The sequence below is a fragment of the Apaloderma vittatum genome, unplaced genomic scaffold (assembly GCF_000703405.1).
Source record: "Apaloderma vittatum isolate BGI_N311 unplaced genomic scaffold, ASM70340v1 scaffold3891, whole genome shotgun sequence".
NCBI lineage: Eukaryota > Metazoa > Chordata > Aves > Trogoniformes > Trogonidae > Apaloderma > Apaloderma vittatum.
This window is the reverse complement of record NW_009700657.1, coordinates 1-22,502: the sequence shown is the minus strand read 5'-3', so window position 1 is coordinate 22,502 and position 22,502 is coordinate 1. Positions and strand designations below refer to the sequence as shown.

Genomic DNA, 22,502 nt, shown 5'->3' with positions numbered 1-22,502 from the left:
TGGTGGCGTCCATCTGTCCCAGCTCATCTGCTCCCTCTTCTGCTCCCCAGCCTGACCTCCTCATCTTAGCATCAGGTCAGTAAACTTTAATTTTAGTTTAACCTCTGGGAAGTCTGTGCTAGCTGTGTAAGATGCAAGAGGTTGATACAAAGATGTGGGAGGAATTATTTCTTGGATGAATATTCAGATGTTCCTTGTCTCAGATTTTTGGACAGATTTTTGACTCTTAACAGAAAAGCAGAGGGCAGGTAAGAACTTCATGGGAATAGGCAGGATTCTCTGAAGTCCCCACATAATCTCTAAGCAATACTAAACAATCTGCAGAGGCTAAGAAGTAAATTCAGAGAAAAATTCCCACAATATATCTTATCTTGCACAACCACACTCAGTGTTTCTGGATCCTCGAGAATATCATCCTCAACTCTTCTACGTTTGCTCCCTGCTGAGGGAAAGTCCCCTGCTCCCATAGGAGACTGTTTCTGTTCCACCAGCTCCCTCCTTGCTCAGTCCTTGGTCTTTCATGTCCCACCCTGCACTCCTGAAGCCTCTTGGAGTGACTATAATGAACCCTCCTCCCCCTTTTATGACGTTCTTCCTGACCCAGGGGGCCCAGAAACAGCAAGAAGGCACCTTCATCCCTGCTGCGCAGCCACGTCCTGTAAGGCAAACAGGCAATGTTTGCGTAACTGCTTGGGAACACCCCACTGCATGGTGATAACCTCCCTCACAACAGGCCCACACAGCACAAATGTGAGGCGGGGAATGCCCGTGTAATTTACTGTCTATAATATTGCTCTTTCTGGACCCAGTAGATAATAAGATCGATATTTTTAAAGAATAAAGAATGTGAAAGCTGCCACTTGAGATCATACACTAGTCAGCTCCGGAGAGGAAAGAGCATAGCCTAGTCCATCACAGAATTGCAGAATGTCAGGGGTTGGAAGGGAGCTTGAAAGATCATCTAGTCCAACCCCCCTGCCAAAGTAGGATCACCTAGCATGTTGTTGTAGCTGGTGGTTCCTGTACTGAATAAAAACTTCCTGTTCTATAGTCTTGCCTTTATACACAGAGTTCAGAAGTGAGAGAAAAGCAAATACTTGATCATTACCAGAATGACTTAAGGATTAGAAAATCACTTCTTATAAGGATAAATTGTGAAATGGTCCTGAAAATAAAGTTTATGATGAAAAGTGTTAAACAACTATTTTCAAATGCATGCTGGGAAGTCCTATAGTTCTACTGATAAAAGCACAGCATGCCTTCAAACAACTGTACAGTATACCTTTAACATTTGTCATAGCTGTGTAAAAGTGTTATATTTGCAGGGGAAAAAAAGTCATATGTATTTTTTTTTCTATTTGCCTATTGAGTTAGGGATTTGATGTCATAAAAACCAAATGAAAGCACATATCGATTTTGTAATATGATAAATAGGGCTAGGAAATTTGTAATTTGATAGGGCTAGGAAAATGTTGGATTCGATGATCTTGAAAATCTCTTCCAACCAAAACTATTCCATGATTCTAAAACCTCATAACTTAACAGCTCCAAATGACTAAAAAGAAGTAGCAAAGGGCATTTGACTCACCAGAAATGCAGAGCAACTTACGCTGGAGATACTATCTTCACTTTTTCCTTTAGATCTAAAACCATAAAGAATTTATTTATTGCAATTTATTACACTTATTGCCTGAATGTTTTCACTGGATGGGGAGATGGATACAAGAGGTGGACTTTTCTCTTTCCTCAGGGTTCAAGCTTGCTTGATTGTTCCCCAGTGACAACACCATGGTTCGTTTGACTCTCACACAGGCTCTGACACCTCAGCTCAAAATGGGGGTTATATTTTGTGTTTCAAAATGATCCTCAGAGCCAATACAATTCATAGTTTAATGAGTTTTAATGTTATCAAGCAAATATCAGGTCCGAGGAAAATTTTAGGAAAGATAATAAGAACAGAAAGTTCACCACTCAGTACCACGGTTTTCTTCAACAAATTTTTGTCAAAAAATTTGAAGTTCAGTAAAATATTCATTAAGGTTTTTCTTCTTCCTAAGGCCATTCTTGACTGTTCCCACAGAGCATGGAATTGTTCACTTAGAGAGATGTGGATCTTCTGTAAGTGCAGGTTTGATCCTGTAAGCACCTGCTACTGACCTTTCAAATACTACTTTAAGAAATTATTTGTTGCACATTTGGGTTGGAACCTGTCAATCTGCAAAACAGAATAAGCTGTCAAGAGAGCTGTAAAAAAAAGCTTCCTGAAAATAAAGCCCGCTATCTTGTTCTTCCTTGTTGAACACGTCTAAAACAAACACTATTTCCATCATTATCTCTATGCCAAGGGTTAGGGCTGGGACAGATCAAACCAGGACACTCTGTGAACAAGTAGCAGGAGAAAAATAATAGCCCCCTGTCTAAAAAGAAGAGTTACCACGTAAGCCATGACACAAAACTGTAGTTCTTTTATTTGCTTAAAATCTTACAGGACACAAAATATATTGCATCCTTAATGGAAGAGAGATTATGAAAATCTATTTACTGAGTTCATAAAAGAGTAAATAGTGTATACTCTTTAAAAGCTTTTTTCTCTTTTTATAGATTTTTTTCAATTTTGGCAGTCCTATGTACAGCATTCCCTGTATTCTTTTATTTCCCTAGATGCTGTATATTAGGTAGGAACTGAGAGAATTTGATATGGAAATTCAGGTCTTAAAAACATTGACAACAGAGGTTTTATTAAAGTTAACAATATTGGTAATATTAAATTTCAGATGGCAAGCCAAATTCCTCGCTAACAGGTACGGAATTTTTCGCACTTCGTGCCTGGCTGCATTACATAGCTGTGTTTCTTTGTAATTATTATTATTATTATTTAAAAAAAAAAAAAAGCAAAAACCTTCCTGCCTGTGTAAAGCAGCAGGAACTATTTAGACAGTGCTGTGTGAGGGTGGACAGACTGTAATTCTACTAGATTAATTTCCAGCTATTTACCTACCCTACAGTCCAGAAGATGGATCAAATTTTCTTCATCACATGTTTAGAACTTTAAATTCCTTCTTACATACCATGAAAACAAGAGCTACCTACCAGAAATAACATAGTTTGAGATTGTTTTAGGTATCCCCATTACTATGTATTTCACAGATGTACTTTATTGCGTTGGTTGTCGCGTGTGCAACTACAAGCTGAATATTACTATGGACTCCTGAACATTGAATGACTACAACTTATGCCAACTACTTTAATCATGCCTACCTGAGGTCGCTGAGCAAAGAAATAACAAAAATTCTTTCACAGCTTCCAAAATGATAAGATTCAGTCGCACACACACACAAACATACAGAAAGTTCTGCATCCAACATCTAGGGGAAGAACAGTAAAAAAAATGGTGAGGGATGAGGCGTCTAACTAACTAGAGGTGTCCTTCTAAGCCGTGACAGATCCTCATGCTGGACAGTGATGCTGTCCATGGGCAGTAAAGAGCAGGCCAGTGAGGATTAGGCAGCCGTGCTGGCCAAACATGGACAGCACAGAACTACCAGGAAGATGCTGAGCTGTCTTTAAAGTAAGCCTAACCTTTGAATTTCAAATTCCGTTTTGAAATTTCACAATACAAGTAAGAGAAAAACCCTAGTACAAATTTCCAGACCTCTTACTGAAAAGTTCAGAAATGCCTGGATCAGATGTTGTGGTTTAAACATTAGACTGCCCAGAAAAGTTTTTCTTCACTGTAGCACCTTCAAAATTTAGGGTATTTCCATTTTCTATTTGCAACTGGTCCAAATCCCCTGTTTGTTTCTGTTGTCTGAGACAATACCTGTTCACTCTAGCATTCCTTTTTCTTCTTCATAACTTTTTCTTCTCAGCAATTAACTCATCAATCTCTCTTCTGTACTGTTAAATATCTTCTCCCTTCCTTTGCATTAATCCTGTGACTCTACCTAAATCAGTATGACCATTCCGAGAGGAAGCCACTTGGGTAATGTTTTAGACACATTATTGTTTCAAAAACCAAGAAAATTTCAGCAGCAAACCAAATGCAAACAAATGTACAAAGAGCTAAAAGAGTTCATGAAGTCTGGAACAACAATAATGATATACTTCTACTTTCTAAACAATAAGAAGAATTTTAATTTGTATTTGTTATAATTATAGCTACTAACGAATTATAAAATCCAGGTAAATGATTATGCCAAAATCCTAACTATCATGGAGGAATCATTATTTCTGGAGAAGTTATTCCAGAAGTATAGGACAAAATAAAGCTAAGAGTAAAATACTTCAGATATTCTGTTGTACTACATCTCAGTCTCAGCAGCCTGGATCATCCTCAAGCTCTCAAGAAAGACTCTGAGAGAAGAAAACTCTTCCAACTGTATCACAGAGTTTTTCTGTGAGGAAAAAAAATGTCGATGAAGAGTAGATGATGGTCACATCACTCTACCTGTAACTGATAAAAGCCTCATTAATTTCATAATAGCTCTCATGTTTACACAGCCTTGTATTCCTCTTTAATATCCTCCTCCTGCACAAAAGTTAATCTGGATCTTCACTCTTTATTCACTACTATTTCTAAACGTTCTTTAGAAAAACTCTGTTTTCTTGGATGTTTGGGGATTCTTTCTGCTTCTGGTTTATCCCAAGCTGCCTAAGCACCATCTGTGCTTAACACAGTTTTCTATTTGGCATAACCAGCATTGTCATGGAAAAGAAAACCCCATTATTTCTTGCAAGAGCCTCTCCGGATATTCCCAGGATTGGAATTAATTCATTCTTTGTGCAAGGAATGCTCACCATTTTTTTCACATCGATGGTTATACAGGGTAAGAATTCTTCTTTTTACTTGTACAGTCTTCTATTTTTCTAATGTTTTCTTTGACCACAAACTGACAGGATTTTCTCAACATTCTCCCCCATCAGCTTCTCTCTGTGCCCTTTCACTTGTCGCTTGCCACTTCAGATGTGGAAGAATGCTTTTCGTAGAGGTGCTGCTTCAAGTCTCATGCTTGGAGAAGTGAACAGGTAGGTCTAGCTATGTCGTTTTCTCAAGCATTATATATGATACTAATTAGCCTAAAAGTTACCTGTGATTTGAAGATGAGGCTGAATGCAAAAGTTTCAGCAGGTCCATATTAGGAAACATCAGATTTAAGAAAAAGTTCATAGTATATTTACTGCTGTGGTAAAATTAGAATTGCATACTTGGAGTACTACAGACATGCTGAAGAGTCCTAAACATATTAGAGTGATTAGCAGATGGTCAAAATTTAACAACAGCCTGCTGCTCAGCTCTCTGCATGCTGCGAACAGCAGAAACAACCTGAATAGAGCCAAACCTGCACCACATCTTCAAAATGTACTTAAAAATAATAAAACGAAATTACTGAGCAAAAAAGTATGAGAGAAACAGGGTACTGCTTTCCCAATTTAACACCTCATCTGTTTAAATTATTAAGCTATGTGATACCTTCAGGTCAGTTTTACCTCTAGTTGAAGCTATGTTTCCTTCAAATACAATTTCTTATTCATTCACTCCCCCCAACCCCCCCTCCACATGCAATATAAATGCTCTTTAAAACAAATGAAACTTAACTTTATGTGCATTTAGTGATTCCAATGACTCCTTGATATTACTGTGTGAAGTACAGAAAACAATTTATATTTCTGCCAAGAAAGTTTGCTTTTCCAGAGGCAAATTTCCTGAGCCACTTGTGTAATGAAAAAAAGTAACATCTCACTCTCCACCTAGGCAGTAGGAAGTTAAACTTCAGTGCTTTACCACTTGTTCACTCATGCTTTTACTCTTCCCCTGACACAGGCGCACACTGCTAACCTGTTGTTTCCATATGTCCACATCTGGACCAGATGTTCATATTCCACACGCATACCTAGGGTTTCTCTCTCTGTATATTGGTGGTTAACCTCACTGCTTCTGCAGTTAATTCTCATGTACCTCATATGCACCCTTTTAGCCTCTCAAAGCTGACCAACCTCCAGTACCTCTGTTTCCTAAATGCTATCACCTTTCCTACAACTAGCGTTTCCCTGATGATTGTCTTCTTCTGTGTTCACTCCAAACTAATCATCTCCTGCCTTCCAAATTCGCTGTAATACAGCTGACGTAAAATCACTCCACAAGTCAAAATTTAAGCTTTTCATCAGTTGCGGGTAACCCTCCACTACGAGTGACACATAATATACGTAATACAGGCTTTCATACATTTCACTCTCAGATCCCATCTTGTGTTAAAACCAAACCTTTCTGCCTGCATGCAGAGACAAGAACTAAAGGTGAAAAGTGGGAAATTTCTCTTGCCCGCTGGAACAGGGAGCAGCCACAAAGACTGTAGAGGCTCAGAGGAGAGGAGGGAAGGAGTACTTGCTATATGACAACATTAAAAACCTGACAAGCCTACGACTCACCTGTAATTCTTCCCCATCTTTGTTAGTGTGCATGAACGAGGTCTCCATCCAGGAAGGATGTGTAGCTGCATGTGGTCTAACTGCACTTTTTTAAAAAAAAAAAATATTTCTTTAGAACTAAGATGCTAAACACTTACTTGAGGAAGTTTACAGATGTGATTGGACTAGCTCTAATCCTCAAATAAAAAAAGAATACGAAAAGGCAGAAATAAGTTTGAATTCAAAGAGCAAATATCACAAATAACTTTAATTTATTAATTCCCTGAATAAAATAATTTTAAAACCTGTGACACATGCAGTAGTAAAATAAGAATAATAGTTTAAAATAAGTAATTCAGACTTTCTGAGTTGAGGGTGTAAGATTGCCCTTTGCCAGATCATAAATGAATGAAACTCATAAAGTTTACATGCCATGTAGTCCAGTTGGAACAAATACCCGCTAAAGTGGTACTGCTGAGATTAACGTGCCCTAAATAATGCATTTCGCTCACTCATTAAAAATTCTTCATCTTGCTAGAAATGCTGGCTTCAAGAAATAATGTATTATTCTCAAATGGTACTTGAATTCTGATTTTCTAAAGTTATTATGGTCCTCTCTTTGGCCAGTGTAAGAAAGTCCATCTGAGCTCAGCCTGGTATTTTTGACAGTTAATTCCTTGTTAGGAAATAACCTGTTTCACCTGCATTAGACCATTCGAGACAAGTTGTAACTTGAGTGCTCTGAATCACATCTCTGGATGGAGTTTTATATCTCTGTTTATAGAGAGATCTTGACCGTCTAACTTCGATTCTCTTGGCCATACCTGAGATGTCTCACACAGACTGCACTGACGTTAATAGCAATTTAAGCTGCTTATTCACCAGTTTGAAAGATGCTGTAGTCTTTAAAACCAGCAAGCAAAAATGCACAAAAATCTTAAATGGAGGCAGATTTGCAATACTGTGCATATTCAATTTAACGGGGTTTGTGTTTGTGAAAATCTAAAATGTGCAAAACTGCCAGAATAGATCTCACATATTTGCACATTGCAATTTTTTAAAAAAGAAGTAAAAGAAAGTTCTGACTTCTGGTTGAAGATAATATGCATTTTTTCCAATACATTAATGCTGTTTTCTCAATGCAAGTCTACAGAAAGATATGTAGTGGAAAGGACTAAACACAATTTCAAGCAATGACCACGTGTAAATCAGGAGGCACAAGTTTCAGTTTTACTCTGTCAAATACTAAGATCATTACATGCATCAGTAAGAACATGATTAAACCAAGCCTGGCTGCAAAATAATTCATTTCTTGATCATTTTATTGCATTTACATGTTTAGGTTTCTTCTTCATTCTTCCCCAGTCAGTGGATCTTTTTTTAAATTAAAGTATTGCAGAATACAATACTTTTAGAATAGTGGTGCCAGCAACAGATAAAGTGAGTTTACAGTCTTAATCTTATATATGGCTGCACATTCCTTTATTAACCATCTTTATTGCTATGCAATTTGAAATTATGAGCTTTCAGTCAAAGTGGGAGGAGGTTATTTTTCACATAGCAAAGCCTGCCAGGGGTTGACTGAGGAAACAAGAAGTATTATTTGTGAATGGCATCTTCATACCTGAGGATTTCAGTTCCTAAGATCTACCTTTCAATAAAACTTGTTATTGTTTTGATTTGTTGTTCTAGAGAGCAGAAGGAATTAAATTGGAGAAATACTGCTGCAGTAATACATTTCAGTCCTTTCCCCTATAATAAGTATATAGCCTACAGCCATGGCTGAAGACCTGGCTAAACTTGTCTTAGATGATTAAAATAAGCCCAAAGTTCCATTCTAATCCCTATTAAATGTTTTATTCCCCGTTTCAGAATTAAGCACTAACTGACACTCTAAAGTGAAACAATAAAAATCAAAATTACACCTTCTTGAAGAACTTCACAGTAAGCCTGCAAGGTACTGCACAGCTCCAAAAAAATAAATTAGTAGCATGCCATGAGGAGAATGCACACCTGAACACACCAGGACAGGCAGGTTCCCTGCTGATGCATGGCAGGGCAGAAGAGAATACACTCAGCATCAGCTGCTGTTACTAAAAAAATAAAATAATAACTCTTCCTGCAATCAGATTTTCTCCCTTCTTATTGACAAATTCTTTTTAAACTACTGTAAGATGGTTAGTATTAGTTGTACTTAGGATTTCTTTCATGTGGAAGGAGAAGGGTAGATAAGTGCAGCTAACTAATTATTTTTTCCTTGTTTTAGTTTCCCATTATATCTGTAAGTTCTATGAGCAGTTAAAATAAGAAATAAAGTTTCATTTTTGTATTATCCCCACTACTCAACAACAGTTAAAAAAGTTAAACGAAATCTGTTTACCTTAATCTAAATGGATGAGAACAATCAAAAATATTTATTTAAGTGTCAATTTTTGAGAAACTAGCATATATCTTTAGACTTCTGCAGCCCAGTGTTACACGAAAGTCTCTTGGGGAATTTGAAAGCAAACTTATAGCTTGAGGCACTATGGATGCATTTTACTGTACTGTGCAGTTACCACTGGTTTTAACATTTAAAGTGCCTATTCCCTGACAATAGTGCTCTGGCTACCATGAGCTGCTCAGTTTCAGATTCCAGCTATGATGGACGCATTTAACAAGCCAAGTCAATGCTAAAGCATCTGCCCTGAAGTCATTTTCGATATCACTAAAATTGAAATGCATTATTACAATGAAACATAGCGTAAAAGCAGCAGGATCTTCAGCTTTCATCTCTCTCTCGCAGTCATGTGTTCCATTTCAAAATGAAATTCAAAACTACCTAAACCCAAGGTGCAACAGTTTATAAGTATATAATACTCCTCATTCTGTGATATTCATTCCATTAATTTCATGGGTTTTGCATACGTGATTACATAGCATGAAAAGGAAATTATTCAGTGTTTTCACTCTTCTTGCAAGTCTTAAAGTGCTCATCTGATAACGAGATTTTTAAGAGAGCAATGGGTTTTAACTTTCTAATTTCATGTTTGTCTTTTCTGGTTTTAGGTCCTTGGGTCAACACGACTTGAATTTATATTGTGTGACTTCTGTTTTGTTCTTAATATTTTGCAAACTAATAAACTTCAATACCACAAAACTGTGCCGACACCTGCCAAAAGTGGCTCTTTTTTTTTCCTTTCACGTGGTTGAGAGTAACAGAAAAAGCGGGAAGAGATTTGAAAGGTACATTCAGTTCTGAAGGACAGGTGTTGTAACCTGTCAGATTTTGTTTCTAATAATTCTATAGCAAAATAAATTAAAAAATAGTATTCCATGTTCTCCATTTGGGGTGCTCCAAAATTGCGGCACACAGGAGTATTTGCAACATTTAGATGGATGCTTCTTTATGTTTCCAAGTATTTGTAAAGCTTTAGGTTATTCTCACACAAATTTCATTATTTTAAAGTCATGAAATACAATTTTCAGAGTTAATTGTAGAGCAATCAGTAACGGGACTAAGAACCGTTAATCCCCCTGGAGATAAGGTTTTAAGTAAGCTGTTTCTTAGTCAGCTCTGATTCCATTCCTTTGTAGAAGTGTATTCATATTTTTCAATTCACTTAGTTTTGCTTCTTTATTTAATTCATTGATAGGAATATCAGTGAATTCCAGACTTCTCAGTTTAGTAAGGACCTGAAAATAACTGTTTTTAAACAACTTAAGACATGTTTTAATATGATTTTATTATATTAGCAAATAGTGCAGAACATCAATAAAAAATAACTTAAAATAAGTAACAGTCACAGCAGACTCTAGCATTTTAAACATGTTTTCATTGTAAATGTACTTATTAATTCCCTTACTTCACAAGAGTATTCTTATATCATTTGAATCATTTCTTTAGCAAAGACTTTAATCAGAAAACCAACTTTCAGAGTGCCTGAGCACTGGTATGTCTGGCAGTCTCAGCAGCAGATGAGGTAAAGATTCTGTAAATGGTAAAAGTGACTTGTCATGTTATGGAAATAACCTACTGCTGACCTACTGACCATACAAGCTGCCTGTCTGTAGAATATTCTTATAAAACACAGAAATACTGCAGCAATATCCAACTTTATAGTCCTTTAATTATGAATGTGAACACTGATAACTGCCTGAAGTAATTCATATGGAAATCACAGAATCACAGAATTTGCTTCTGCTGTAGTCTGATGCAAATAGATGTTTCTGCATCTTTTCTGAGTCTTAATTTAAGAGAGGAAGAACGGCCACTGGAACCAGGTGCAGCAGCTCTTGAAGCCAGGGGAGAGGTTGTAGTAAGATGATAATTCAGACCCAACTTTAACAGATTATCAAGGACTACACTCCAGTCTCCTTTCCAGCATACTTCCAGATACTTCCATTGCACAGTTTCAGCACAAAAATGATATAGTACAAGCAAATGATATTTCAGATGACGCTTACAGGTACCGTGATGAGGCACACGAAATTGGTAAATGCATGTGTGACTCCCTAAAACTGACGGCGTCTTAAATTACACAGAGTAACACATGATACTGGAGCGAGAGCCGAGGCTATCAGTTTGCTCTGTCAAAAGTTAGATTACTCAAAAAGTTTCAGCCATGATAATAAGAAGGAAAAGTCAAGATACACGAGAATTTTTAGGACAGGAGGTAGTGAAGAGATGGGGTTTGTGCCCAGTGAAATGAGGTTCACTGAAGCCCATGGAGAAGGAGTTCTTTTGGTTACACCGGACACTGGACCTGGCTTCTGGGGAGTTCACAGAGACAGACAGAATGACAGACATAGATCATCCTGGCTCCTCTGGCTTGGCCTTAGACTTAAAAAGGCAAACTTAATCACTAATTATGTGCTGCAAGACATTTGTTGTGACACGTTAGATTAATGATCCTCTTCCCTTAATTCTCTTAATCCTCATCTTACTTGTGCCCTAGTTAAAAAATGAAAGACCTCAAACAAATTCTGCGGTTTATCAGTTTGCTTGGGTGCAACAGTCCTGTATCCAGGGATTTTGGGTGATTTCAGGCACCAACAAAATACAGAAATTTGAATCCAGCTACTTGCTGAACCAGTCTATCCAGTATTTATATCAGTAGAGCTGCCCGTAAGGAGAATTTTACCCTGCATTATGGACCAATCTCTTAATTGTACACTTTTTTCTTCATTAGTTATTTTCTTCAGCCAATATGTATACAAATATATACATATACATTGTAATACTGTAACTTTCATATACAGAACAAGACCTGGCAGTGGACTTGAAAAATTTGTCTATTGCCACTAGGAAATGTCAGTGCTTATTAAGCTCATGAATGAAATGAAATGAAATTAAATGCCAGGCTTCCTTAATATATAACCTTCTGGGCCTGCTAATTAATGCAGATCCACTAGTAAAACTTCATGGCAATTTGACCTTTCCCAAACAGTAATTCCTCATTTATGCTCAATTAGGAGGGTTTTCCTCCCTTAAAAAACAGACAACAATAAATTAATTAGATACCTAAAATAAAACTGTTGAAATTGCAGTTGATTTTTTCTGATCAGTCAGTACCAGGTATTTTACACCTTTGGTTGGGAATAAATGCCTGCATGCAGAGCTCTTTTTACAAAGATTTAATATAGCAATGTGCCCAGGAAATTGCCTCTTAATTTAGTGTTTACACATCCTTGCCAACAGCAGTTTAATTTGAGATATAAAGCTCCCCTTGGTACAAGATTGTCCTGCCAGGTACATGTAATACAAAGAAACATCTGGAGAGTTCAGTGAACATCTTTGTGGGAGGGTAAGTGGGGGCTTCGTGTTAGTGTTGAGATTTTTATTGCTGACAGCAGTTTTTGAATTCCACGCCATTGTTTAACCTTCAATATGTTTACTCAGGAGTATATTTTAATTCAGTATCTTATTTCACGCTTTTCCCTACACCTGAGTGATAATGTTGTAGACCAAACTGCATGCTGAAATGAAAATGCCGAGCTAAGAATTTCTAAATCTTCAGTGTTCCTGCTTTTAGAATTTTCATAATATAATTGTCTGGCTTTTTTCTAGACTTCTGCTGTAAAAATATCATCCTCAAGGCAAACTGAGTGAAGCGTTACAAATAACTGCTTTATGATGAACCAGTTTAAGAGTATTTTGTGTTCCATTTCAAAATTATACATACGTATATGCACACATAGGACCATAGAATCATAGAATGTTTTGGGTTGGAAGGAACATTTAATGGTCATCTAGACCAACACCCCTGCAATGAGCAGGGACATCTTTAACTAGATGGTTGCTCAGAGCCCTGTCCAACCTGATCTTGAATGTTTCCAGGGACAGGACACTGACCACCTCCCTGGGCAACCTGTGTGAGTGTTTCACCACCTGCATTGTAAAAAATGTCTTTCTTATATCTATTTTGAAAAAGAATATATTTTAAATGGAAAGGGCTAGATTGTTTGTTTTTTTCATAACAAATGTCCAGGTCTTCTTTGTTTCATTGGTAATTTTTAACACCACAGGACTGACTTTTCAGCAAAGTCTCATGTAGACAGTGGAAAAACTTGACAAAGCCAGTGGCGAATAATTTTACTGCTGATTTCAACATGTCACCTGTGCGGCCACCTCTTGCTGTGGTAACGTGACATGTGCCAGAAAAAGTGCCACCCACAGAAGGAGTCAGTAACCACCAGGTTCAGGACTGGTGCCATGCTTCAGTAAGTGCTCGTCAACCTTTTAGGTGACACCGTTTCCTTTCTCATTGCAAGGCACTATCACAATCTCTGTGGTCTGTCACTGACCATCTCAGCTGGAGAGACGGTGACTGATAAATAAGAATTGGCAGCTCGTGAAAACAGGGGATACGTGCACAGAGATCATCTTGGTATGCCCTCAAGGCCTTTTAAGTTACTTTGCTTGTAATAAGAGGATGCCAGAAGACGTTTATAGTCTATGTATAGCCCATATATATGTGTGTGTGTATATATATATACACACACACATATACACAGCTGTATGACAAATGTGAAATATATACGGTGGTTTTGCTTCATACCTGCAGCAATTCCAAAACCATTTCCACACTTCCTTTTCCCGTAGCTGCCTTTTTCTAAAATATAATCTGCCTGACAAATACCATCACTATCATATGCTTGAGCGTATGCTGTCGTGCTGCGAGAAGGTTGCTCTGTGGAGTTGCAGGCTCATCCCATCAGTAGATCATCCTGCATTAATGCCTCAGGCACTAATGCTAAGTAATCTGTTCTGACTTCCCTTAACTAATAAGTGACTCTCACTCCTTATCAGAGTAACAAGTAACTGCAAGAGCTTTGTAAACAGAGAACATCACTAGGCTTTGTTCTGCTAATCTGTCTATATCCTTGATTACACAAGAAACATGAGGACATGACAAGAGAAAAGCATCTCAAGTCCTCAATGAAGTATTAGGGCATCAAGTTGTGGTGCAGTGCTTGATGTTATATCCTGCATGCACAACCCCTGTTTCCATACAGCAGTTTGTTATTCTGTTTTGCCTAGGACTCTCTAGGACTGTTGGGACTCAGACTGTAGCCCTGTATTTTATGGTCAGCAGTGCAAATTACGTATCACAAAAAATAAAAGGAGATCGTACAGTTGTGCTAGTTTAAATGGGAATTTGCTGCACCCAATTTGTGGTCCTGTAGTGCTTGCACAATCACCACAGTCTGGCCTTGCAGTAAAGGAGAACACAGCACTTGGTCTTTTTCTGCATCCCATCCAAACACAGATGCTTCATATTAGCAGCGTGCTTCAGTCTTTTCCAGAATCACCAGTACTCTAAGCCTGCTTGGTATTTTGTACATTCCAGTCATGAACAGTCACTGGGAGTGTGGGAGGAGCTCATCACATGAAAGATAAGGAACTATTTTATAACCTGCCAGAATGCTTTTCCCCTAAGGGCCATAAGACTGGGCATCCCTGATCCTCAGGGCAAATTCCAATATTCTGATCTCACTTGCTCAGGTTTTATGCTTCTACAGCTCCACTGATTTCAGTGAGTTCACTGCCGAATTCAACCCCAAATATCAAACCCAAAATAGGTGAAATACTTTCTCTTACCAAGTGGGAATTTTTGTAATCTCAATCACTCTGCTTTCCAAATATTCTGCCATTTAAAATTAGGCACTTGGGGGAAGATGTTTTCATGCACGCAGATGAAGACAACAAAATTGACTATAAACATTTGCCTTGTCCAGTATGGGAAAGGGATATTACATATTGACAGGATGAGTGCTCTTCAGTAACTTGCCATGAGCCAGCAAGAGCTATGGGCAAAATAAGAACCCACTGTGGCATATCACTGCTTTGCAGTTGCCTCTCCTAAAACCTGGTCTCTGAAAAACTTCAGCACCTCCTACCGATTCATTCTGAAGTGCTGAAGTATAAGAACTGGCCATCAGCCAGCTGAGAACTATCTTTAATGATTTCTCCCTTTTGCACTCAAAGATAATAGGAAAGTCCTGCAAGAACACGTGAGAGTAGCTAATAACTGGGTCTTCAAAAGAAGGGGAGCATCTTGCAAGGCAGTCGCCTTACAAACTTGCAATATTTTGTGCAGCCAGAAAGCAGCAAATGTGAAAGACGTCCTTTCCCTGATTAGCCCTGTCAGAGAAGTCCACATCTTGTTTCTAGAATGCTCTTTCACATGTAGTTATAAGAAGATAGAATGTTTTAGAATAGAAGAGATCTTTAAAAGTCATCTAGTCCAACCTCCCAGCAGTGAGCAGGGACAACCTTAACTAGATCAGGCTGCTCAGAGCCCCATCCAGCCTGACCTTGAGCGTCTCCAGGGATGGAGCTTCCACCACCTCTCTGGGCAACTTGTGCCATTGTTTCGACACCCTCATTTTAACAAAAAAAATCTTCCTTATACCTAGTCTAAATCTATCCTCTTCCAGTTTAAAACCATCAGCCCTTGTCTGTCACAAAAGGCCCTGCTAAAATGTTTGTCCCCATCTTACTTATAAGCATCCTTTAATTCTTGAAAGGCCACAATAACGTCTCCCTAAAGCCTTCTCCAGGCTGAACTGCCTCAACTCTCTCAGTCTGCCTTCCTAGGGAAGGTGCTCCAGTCTTCTTATCAATTTTGTGACCCTAACATATAGTATTACTGTGATAAAGTCTGCTTGAGCAAGACTTTGCCTGATACTCCTCAGTACCTCTTAAAAACAATTTTAAAATACATTGTGCTTTCAGACGGGTTTATTTGTAACAGATAACATTTGCACTAGGAACTGGTGTAGTGACTGCATAAACAGAAGCAGATACAGTAATGATCCTTCCAGGCTGCTTTGTCTGAAGAGTTCTTCTTCAAAATATTCAGGTTATTTTTGGAGATTGTTTCAAGAAGTTCACTTCCTCACAGAACAGATCAAAAAAATCTAGTTCTCCCCTTAGCCAGTATAGGGCTTGTAAAATGGAATCAAATGGAAAACCTTAGAACTGACGGTGGAAGGAGGAACACTTCAATAACACCATGTTACTTGTATTCAATTCATGTTACTTGATTCTGTGATTCCAGAGTAAAATTCACTGACCCTTCACCAGAGCCAGAACCACACTGCCCTGCTGGTACATGTGAAACTACGACACAGTGGAAAGCATCTCCCTATTCCAAAACACTTTAATAGTCCTTGTCAGTCTAATACTTGAGCACGACAGAGAAATCAGTGAACCTGAATAATACTACAAGGAGCTGAAGATGTTGGTTTAGGTAACAGAAACCATGCAAGAGGAAAACCAGGCATCTTACATGAATGCGCTGAGTATGTTCTGAAGTTGAGAGAAAGACACAGGCACTTCAAAAGATCTGTCTCAAATTTGGATGGTCTTCTTCAACCAACACAAATTTCTCTCTGTTGACTAAAAAGGGAGTAAAAGTTGCTTCGAGGACGAATCTCACTTTTAAGCGTCTCCAGGAAATGAGATCAATACCACACAAAGGTGTATTCTTAAGATTCCTGAGGAGTTTGAAGCAGAATCAAAAAGTAAAGCTAGCTCTTTCACAACCTCTTCTAGTAGTTCAACCACTGGTCAATCTACTACATGTTTTATTCATTTTATTACTATTGATAGTATTTGATCTTTATATATAATATTTTTATAGATTTCGTATTACATGATTTATTAGTTTTCTACTATTAACTTTCTATTTAATTAGCACGTGTTTTATTTATCTCAACCCTACTACCATTGAATCACCATATATATACTATAATACAGACAAAACAAATGATAAAGGGGGAAAAATATTTAAGTAGCAGCTCTTAACATATGTTTATGCGAAGTGGTAAACCAGATGGGAGAAAATTCAAGTATCTAATTCTAGCAAAACAACATTCCGTGCCTTAGAACAATTCTCTGCTGTCTTAAGAAGTGTGGTCATCTTAGCAGAATAGAGCTATATATGGCTATATGGAAAATAATCCACATTAGATCAAGGCAATGTATCTGCAGGGAGGAAGCAAAGCTGGTACCTGTTGTTAAATTAACATTGTCAAGTAAATAGCTATCTCATATTAAGCTTTTCTTTGTTGAAAAATGTGCATTTGTTCCTAGGAATGGCAACATAATAAGCAGAAGGTTGGGCCTCATTCATTTAGAAGGAAGGAACACAAACAACATCTCTGGGCAACTCCTATGCCATGGACAGGATAGTTGCCACCCCCTTCAGTCATGGTTGTTCTCCATGGAAAAGCTTGCTCTCCTTTAGTATTCACTGGCCGCTGGTAGGAAATAAGTCCATCAGGAATGGAAAAGGTCATCCATTGGTGAAAAGTTTCTTTGCCATTGGCTGAGAAGTGATTTTGCCTGCAGTAGGCTGCTCAGAGTCCCACATGAAGAGCCCCCAGAAGTACATCACTAGAAAAGGCCAAAGTTGTCAGCTTTGGTAGATGTCTGTTGCTTGGAGGCTACCATTTTCTGTGAAGCTTTTGTGGCCAAGTAGCTGCAAATCAAAGTCAAATAGTCTCCATTCATCACGCTTTAGGTTTAGATTTCAGCTACATCTATCACACATCTTAGAGTCACACCAAGCCCCAATGGGGACCTCATAAAACTTCAGCTTCCACATCAAATGGCTGCTTTAGGTGCAGCAGACTGTTTCTTTAGGTTTGGATTTGTTTTCACTGATGCTGTTGTCTTTTTGTTAAATCAACACAGTTTGTGTCTGAAGAGGCTGTACTGTTTTTCTTAAACATGTTTTATGATTACTGGCAAATAATAGCTTTAACCTCTCATGAAAGAGAACAGAGTGACTCCAGCATATAACCGATCCGAGCAGACAGCTCAAAGCTGCAATCTACTCTTTAAGTCAATGTAAACTGACAGTGTGAATAAGTACCTTCAAATCAAGAATGGCTCAGAAAATACTTACCAGGTGTAGTTATTTAAACAGAGCCCCCACAGAAATCTCATCATTCAGACACGTAGATGAGGTGTTCCACTCCAGTAATCCTTCCTTGGTGATGGAAATAACATTTTCATGTTTAGATAGTGTTAAATCTTGTTTTTAAAAATGCTTCAGTGGAAATATGCGTTTGTTGTTTGTCATGCTTGCTTTTCAAAAAAGCTATTTTTCCTTCCCCTGTTTTTCTGCAGCTGTTAAGATCATGGATGAAGCAGAATCGTCAGGTGATGACATTTTGGTTACAGCCAGCATTTACGAAACGTTGCCTTTCTTTATCAGTTCAAGTACCACGCAGCCTGAAGGTGTTATCATAGACGCGCTACCATCAGACCAAACGGCACCGCTGCCGGCAGCAACCAGCCCACCGTACAGCCCCTCTGAGATCATCGAACAGTCCCTTGAGGCACCGGATTCTCCGATGCCTGCACCTGAGAGCTTTCCTCCTGATGACACAGGGCCGGGAGTGCAGGATATTGCTGCCGAGTTAGATCACATGGGCGCGATGAGCACGGCAGCGCTGGATGACGCGGAGCACGGCAGTGGTTACATCTCAGTGCTCACAACTGAGCCTGCAGAAGCCACGCCAGCTCCTACGCTGAAGTATGTAACTACCAGCTCCATGACAACTGCAGCCAAAGGCAAAGAGCTAGTGGTTTTCTTCAGCCTGAGGGTAACCAACATGCACTTTTCCGATGACCTCTTCAATAGGAGTTCGCCAGAGTACAAAGCACTAGAACAACAGTTCATGCAACTGGTGGGTGAAAATCAACTTGAACAACACACGCGCTAGCTGGGTACAGCTTAGAGAAATGCACTGAGGAGAACAGTATTTAAAGAATACCAGAACCTGCTACAATTCAGTCTGATAAGTGGTATTTTTAAAGGATTCGTAAGCCTGAGATGGTCTCTGGGTACAAAGAAAAAGTTTATGAAAGTCAGTGATGAAAGTTTTTTATTTGTTTAAGAGACTCCAGATAGACGTCTGGCATGTGATTTATTTGGCTTTCTCTTAAACTCACGTCAACAGTATAGTAATGCTGATTACATCTAAGGCTTGGGTCTACATGCTGGATTTAAAAATAGGTTTTCAAAATATATCATAGCTTAGCAGGGGGAATGTGATTAGATATGGATTTTCTCTATGGGTACAATAGGGCAGCAGTTCAGCTCAGTAACATGCCTATTATGCTATGCCCTAACCTGCTTGGATTGAATATTTGAAAATAATTAAAGTTGGCTTTGAGCAAGGTGATTTTTTTCTTTTCCAGATGAATAAACTCCCCAGCTGCTGTGCATTTCATTACAGGGGAAATTGCTGCCCATCCATCTCAATATATTATTGAGAGACATGCAAAAATCCTGAAGATAATGCTAAACACAAAAGTGAATTTGGTAGTTTGGAGTTTAACAATTGTATTAAATTCAGAGAAATAAAGATGGGATGTGTGTACTTGTTAAGTGAATATAAGAGAAATTAAGAGCAGGTAGATATTGACAGTAAGTTAAAATAAAGGCAAATTTCTGTTTTGCAGCTACTTCCATACCTTCAGTCCAACCTTACAGGGTTTAAGCACCTGGAAATACTTAACTTCAGGAACGGAAGTGTGATTGTGAATAGCAAAATGAAGTTTGCCAGGACAGTGCCATACAACATCACAGAAGCGGTACACTGCGTTTTGGAAGATTTCTGCGACGCCGCAGCTCAGCACCTCAATTTGGAGATCGACAGCTATTCCCTGGATATTGAGCCAGGTAAGATCGCATTACTGATGTCTGTGCAAAACCAAAAGCAAGCAGATAATCTTTTCCACACGGTTATGGCTTTGGAAGTATTACTGGTTTGGAAATAACGGTATTAGACTATCCCAATGACCGGGAGTAATAAGGAAAAGCAAGATGTTGCAAATTATCTGCAGACATATTTTCATATGACAGTGAGATGCTGGAGGTGTTGGCCTGCGTGTGGACATCAACTGCTTTCCAAAATCAAATATAGTACAAAAATTCTCTAGAATAAGGACTGGAGGAAGACAGCTATAAAGAATGCAAGCATGCATCTTACAGGAGCAGGTTATGCTAATCCTGCACCCGTGTATGTAAACCCAATTTCTGATTATTTTTGCAGTTTTGTAAGGAAATCGTAGTTCAGAGCATCATTAAATCTGTTTTTTTAAAGGTTACAGAGTTGAAGGCAAAAGGAGATAATTTCTAGGAATAATTGGATTCTCCAGATACTCATCGGCCGAAGCATGACTATATACAGCATCCCATAGATCTGTAACTCCAGAATCCCTCCTGATTTAACACCTTGCAAATAAGTTTGCAGTGTTTGTTAAACAGGAGAGTCAATAACAACGTATCTGGATGCTATTATTATATCAGAAGCTGAAAGTTTTCAAAAACTATGTTGTTTTATAAAATTGAAGCCTAGATCTCTTTTCAGATTCTGGTAGTTATTTCAGGGCTGAATTTAATTCCACTGGCACAGAGAGCAATACCAGTACCTTGGCATGCAGCTGTCTTCAGCAGTGTTGGTTAAGCTATCCTGTTACATACAGATCTCTGACAATTCCAGGACAAAAATCCAGTTACAATTCACACAGGCAGTTTCTAACATGTTTTCATTTTACAGATCAACTTGTGGCTGCTAAGAGCATAGGCAGTGGGAAGTTAACCAAATCACAGTATTTGAACTTTCAAATACTGCCACGATAAACTGTTATTTTGCTGAATAAAGTATTAAATGAGTTCACTAGAAAGGGTGAACTTTGGGCTACCACGCATTTTCTGCTTTGGTAATAACTTCCTGTTAAACAAAAAATAAAATAAGAAAGCTGCAACAATGCAGACACACGTAATAATTTTTAAATGTTTAAGTTAAAAAATAAATTACATTTTAAAAATAAAATAATAATTTAAAATATTTGATAAGCACAACATTTTAAAATCTTTCCTTTTCTTCTACATAGGCCGCTTTACTGATATGGTATTTCAACATCAATTTGAGAAAACAGTATCACGAGTTTGCCGAGAAAGATATTCTTTCAGGGCTTATGAACACTAGTAAAATGTCAAAATTGAATAAAATACATTTAGAAATCCAGTAGATTACCACACGTGTTTCAAAGACCTACTGTCTTCTCACTTCATTAAAAAAAAAAAGAACAAGAAAATAACAAAGAAAACCCCCAACTTGTTTAGAAAATTAAGGTAATCTAAACAAAATCCTATTTATTGTGAAAGTAAGAGCCATCTAGTGGCAATAATGTTATACCAAATGGAAACGTTGATGGGAACTGGCTTCAAAATACGCATCAAGACACAGTAGCTGCAAAGGGCTGACTCCACTGCTCATAAATAACACCATAAAGAATAAACAGCAAGTTTTTTAAAAAAAACCTATACGCCTTATTTTTGTAATCTAAACCAAGTGAAGGCACAGAAAAGACGATAAAGTAAGGCAGCTACACAGCCCCATTAAGGAAAATGAAATATGATCATAGAAAAAAAAAAAAATGACCCTGTAACAGAGCGAAATGCTCCTGCCAAGCTCTGCTTGTCAAATGGAAACACACTAAGGCCTTTAAGCTTCTGAAAACTGCAGGGCTCTTAATTTCTATCATTTAAGCATAACCTAGAATGTGTCTGAGCGTTCCAGTACTACTGTATAGAACGTGATGCTCATTTTTAACTGAAATTAGTACTAGTACGGAGTATGAAGTGGCTCCAGGAGAAGAGAGGCATCCTTATCCTTGCCCGTGATCTCTAAGGTCCCTTCCAACTTAAGCCATTCTCTGATTCTATGAAAATTCTCAGCCCAGTTAGCACCTATGGCTATGAGCTGCAATACCCAGCAAGAATTTTCTTTTTAAACTACAGAGTTTTCTTCTTATAAAATATTAAGCCCACATCACTAAAAAGAGCCAAGTAGCCCAGCTCATATCTACGTATCTGCTCTCATTTCCTTCTCTACACTCTCTTTTCACGTTTTTGTACACTTTTTTTTGGCCTTTCTGGATTCACATATCTTACTGAAACTGTTTGTTGGCAAGAACAGAATTTGTATGCCTTGGTCTGCTTCTCATCATGACCCTTTTTGGGGTCTTTTTATTTTTTTTCATTTCTAGCAAGCAGAGAATGGGAAAGGAGAAGTAGACTTGTGGGACAGCTGAAGGCAGGATTTGAAGCTGTCTCTGATTTGGGCCTTCCCATGAACAGCAGCAGGCTAGTTTTCCCTTAATCTCACAGAAACATCCCTTGCTCATGTTTAATGAACAACAACAAAAAAAAAACAGCAAGTTTTTCCAATGTTACCACATAACCTAAAAAAAAAAAAAAAGCCCTGCAAGCACATATTTTCTTGAGACAGTGCCGGGATTTCTAGGTTGCCATCCTCATAGTATTGTGCAATATTCAATAATCTAATTCCCTCCTCTTGTCACGTCCTAAATGATGTGTTTAAGAAAGATCATTACCACTGTAATCATTTCTTACACATATGCAAGGCTGTAGCACAGTATCCACGAGTCTAAAACCAGCACTTGCAGTTAAAAAAAAGATTCAAATATGCAAGTGTGAAAATCCTTGTCAGTGAGACAAAAATAAAACAGTTTAACAGTGATGGGGTAGAAAATATATAAATATAAAACTTAAAATATAAAGCAT

At 38.1% G+C, this 22,502-nt stretch overlaps 1 protein-coding gene across 1 annotated transcript in view; it reads left to right on the top strand.

The window, feature by feature from the left end:
* IMPG1 (interphotoreceptor matrix proteoglycan 1) overlaps positions 1 to 19,589 on the top strand; it is a gene marked incomplete at its 3' end in the record, with an annotated part of 53,480 nt that extends 33,891 nt beyond the window's left edge. Inside the window, exons 13-14 of the mRNA XM_009878811.1 lie at positions 18,029 to 18,591; positions 19,370 to 19,589. Coding sequence (XP_009877113.1) covers positions 18,029 to 18,591; positions 19,370 to 19,589 — 783 coding nt within the window. The remainder of the gene's footprint in view (positions 1 to 18,028; positions 18,592 to 19,369) is intronic.
* Between the last annotated feature and the right edge of the window lie 2,913 nt (positions 19,590 to 22,502).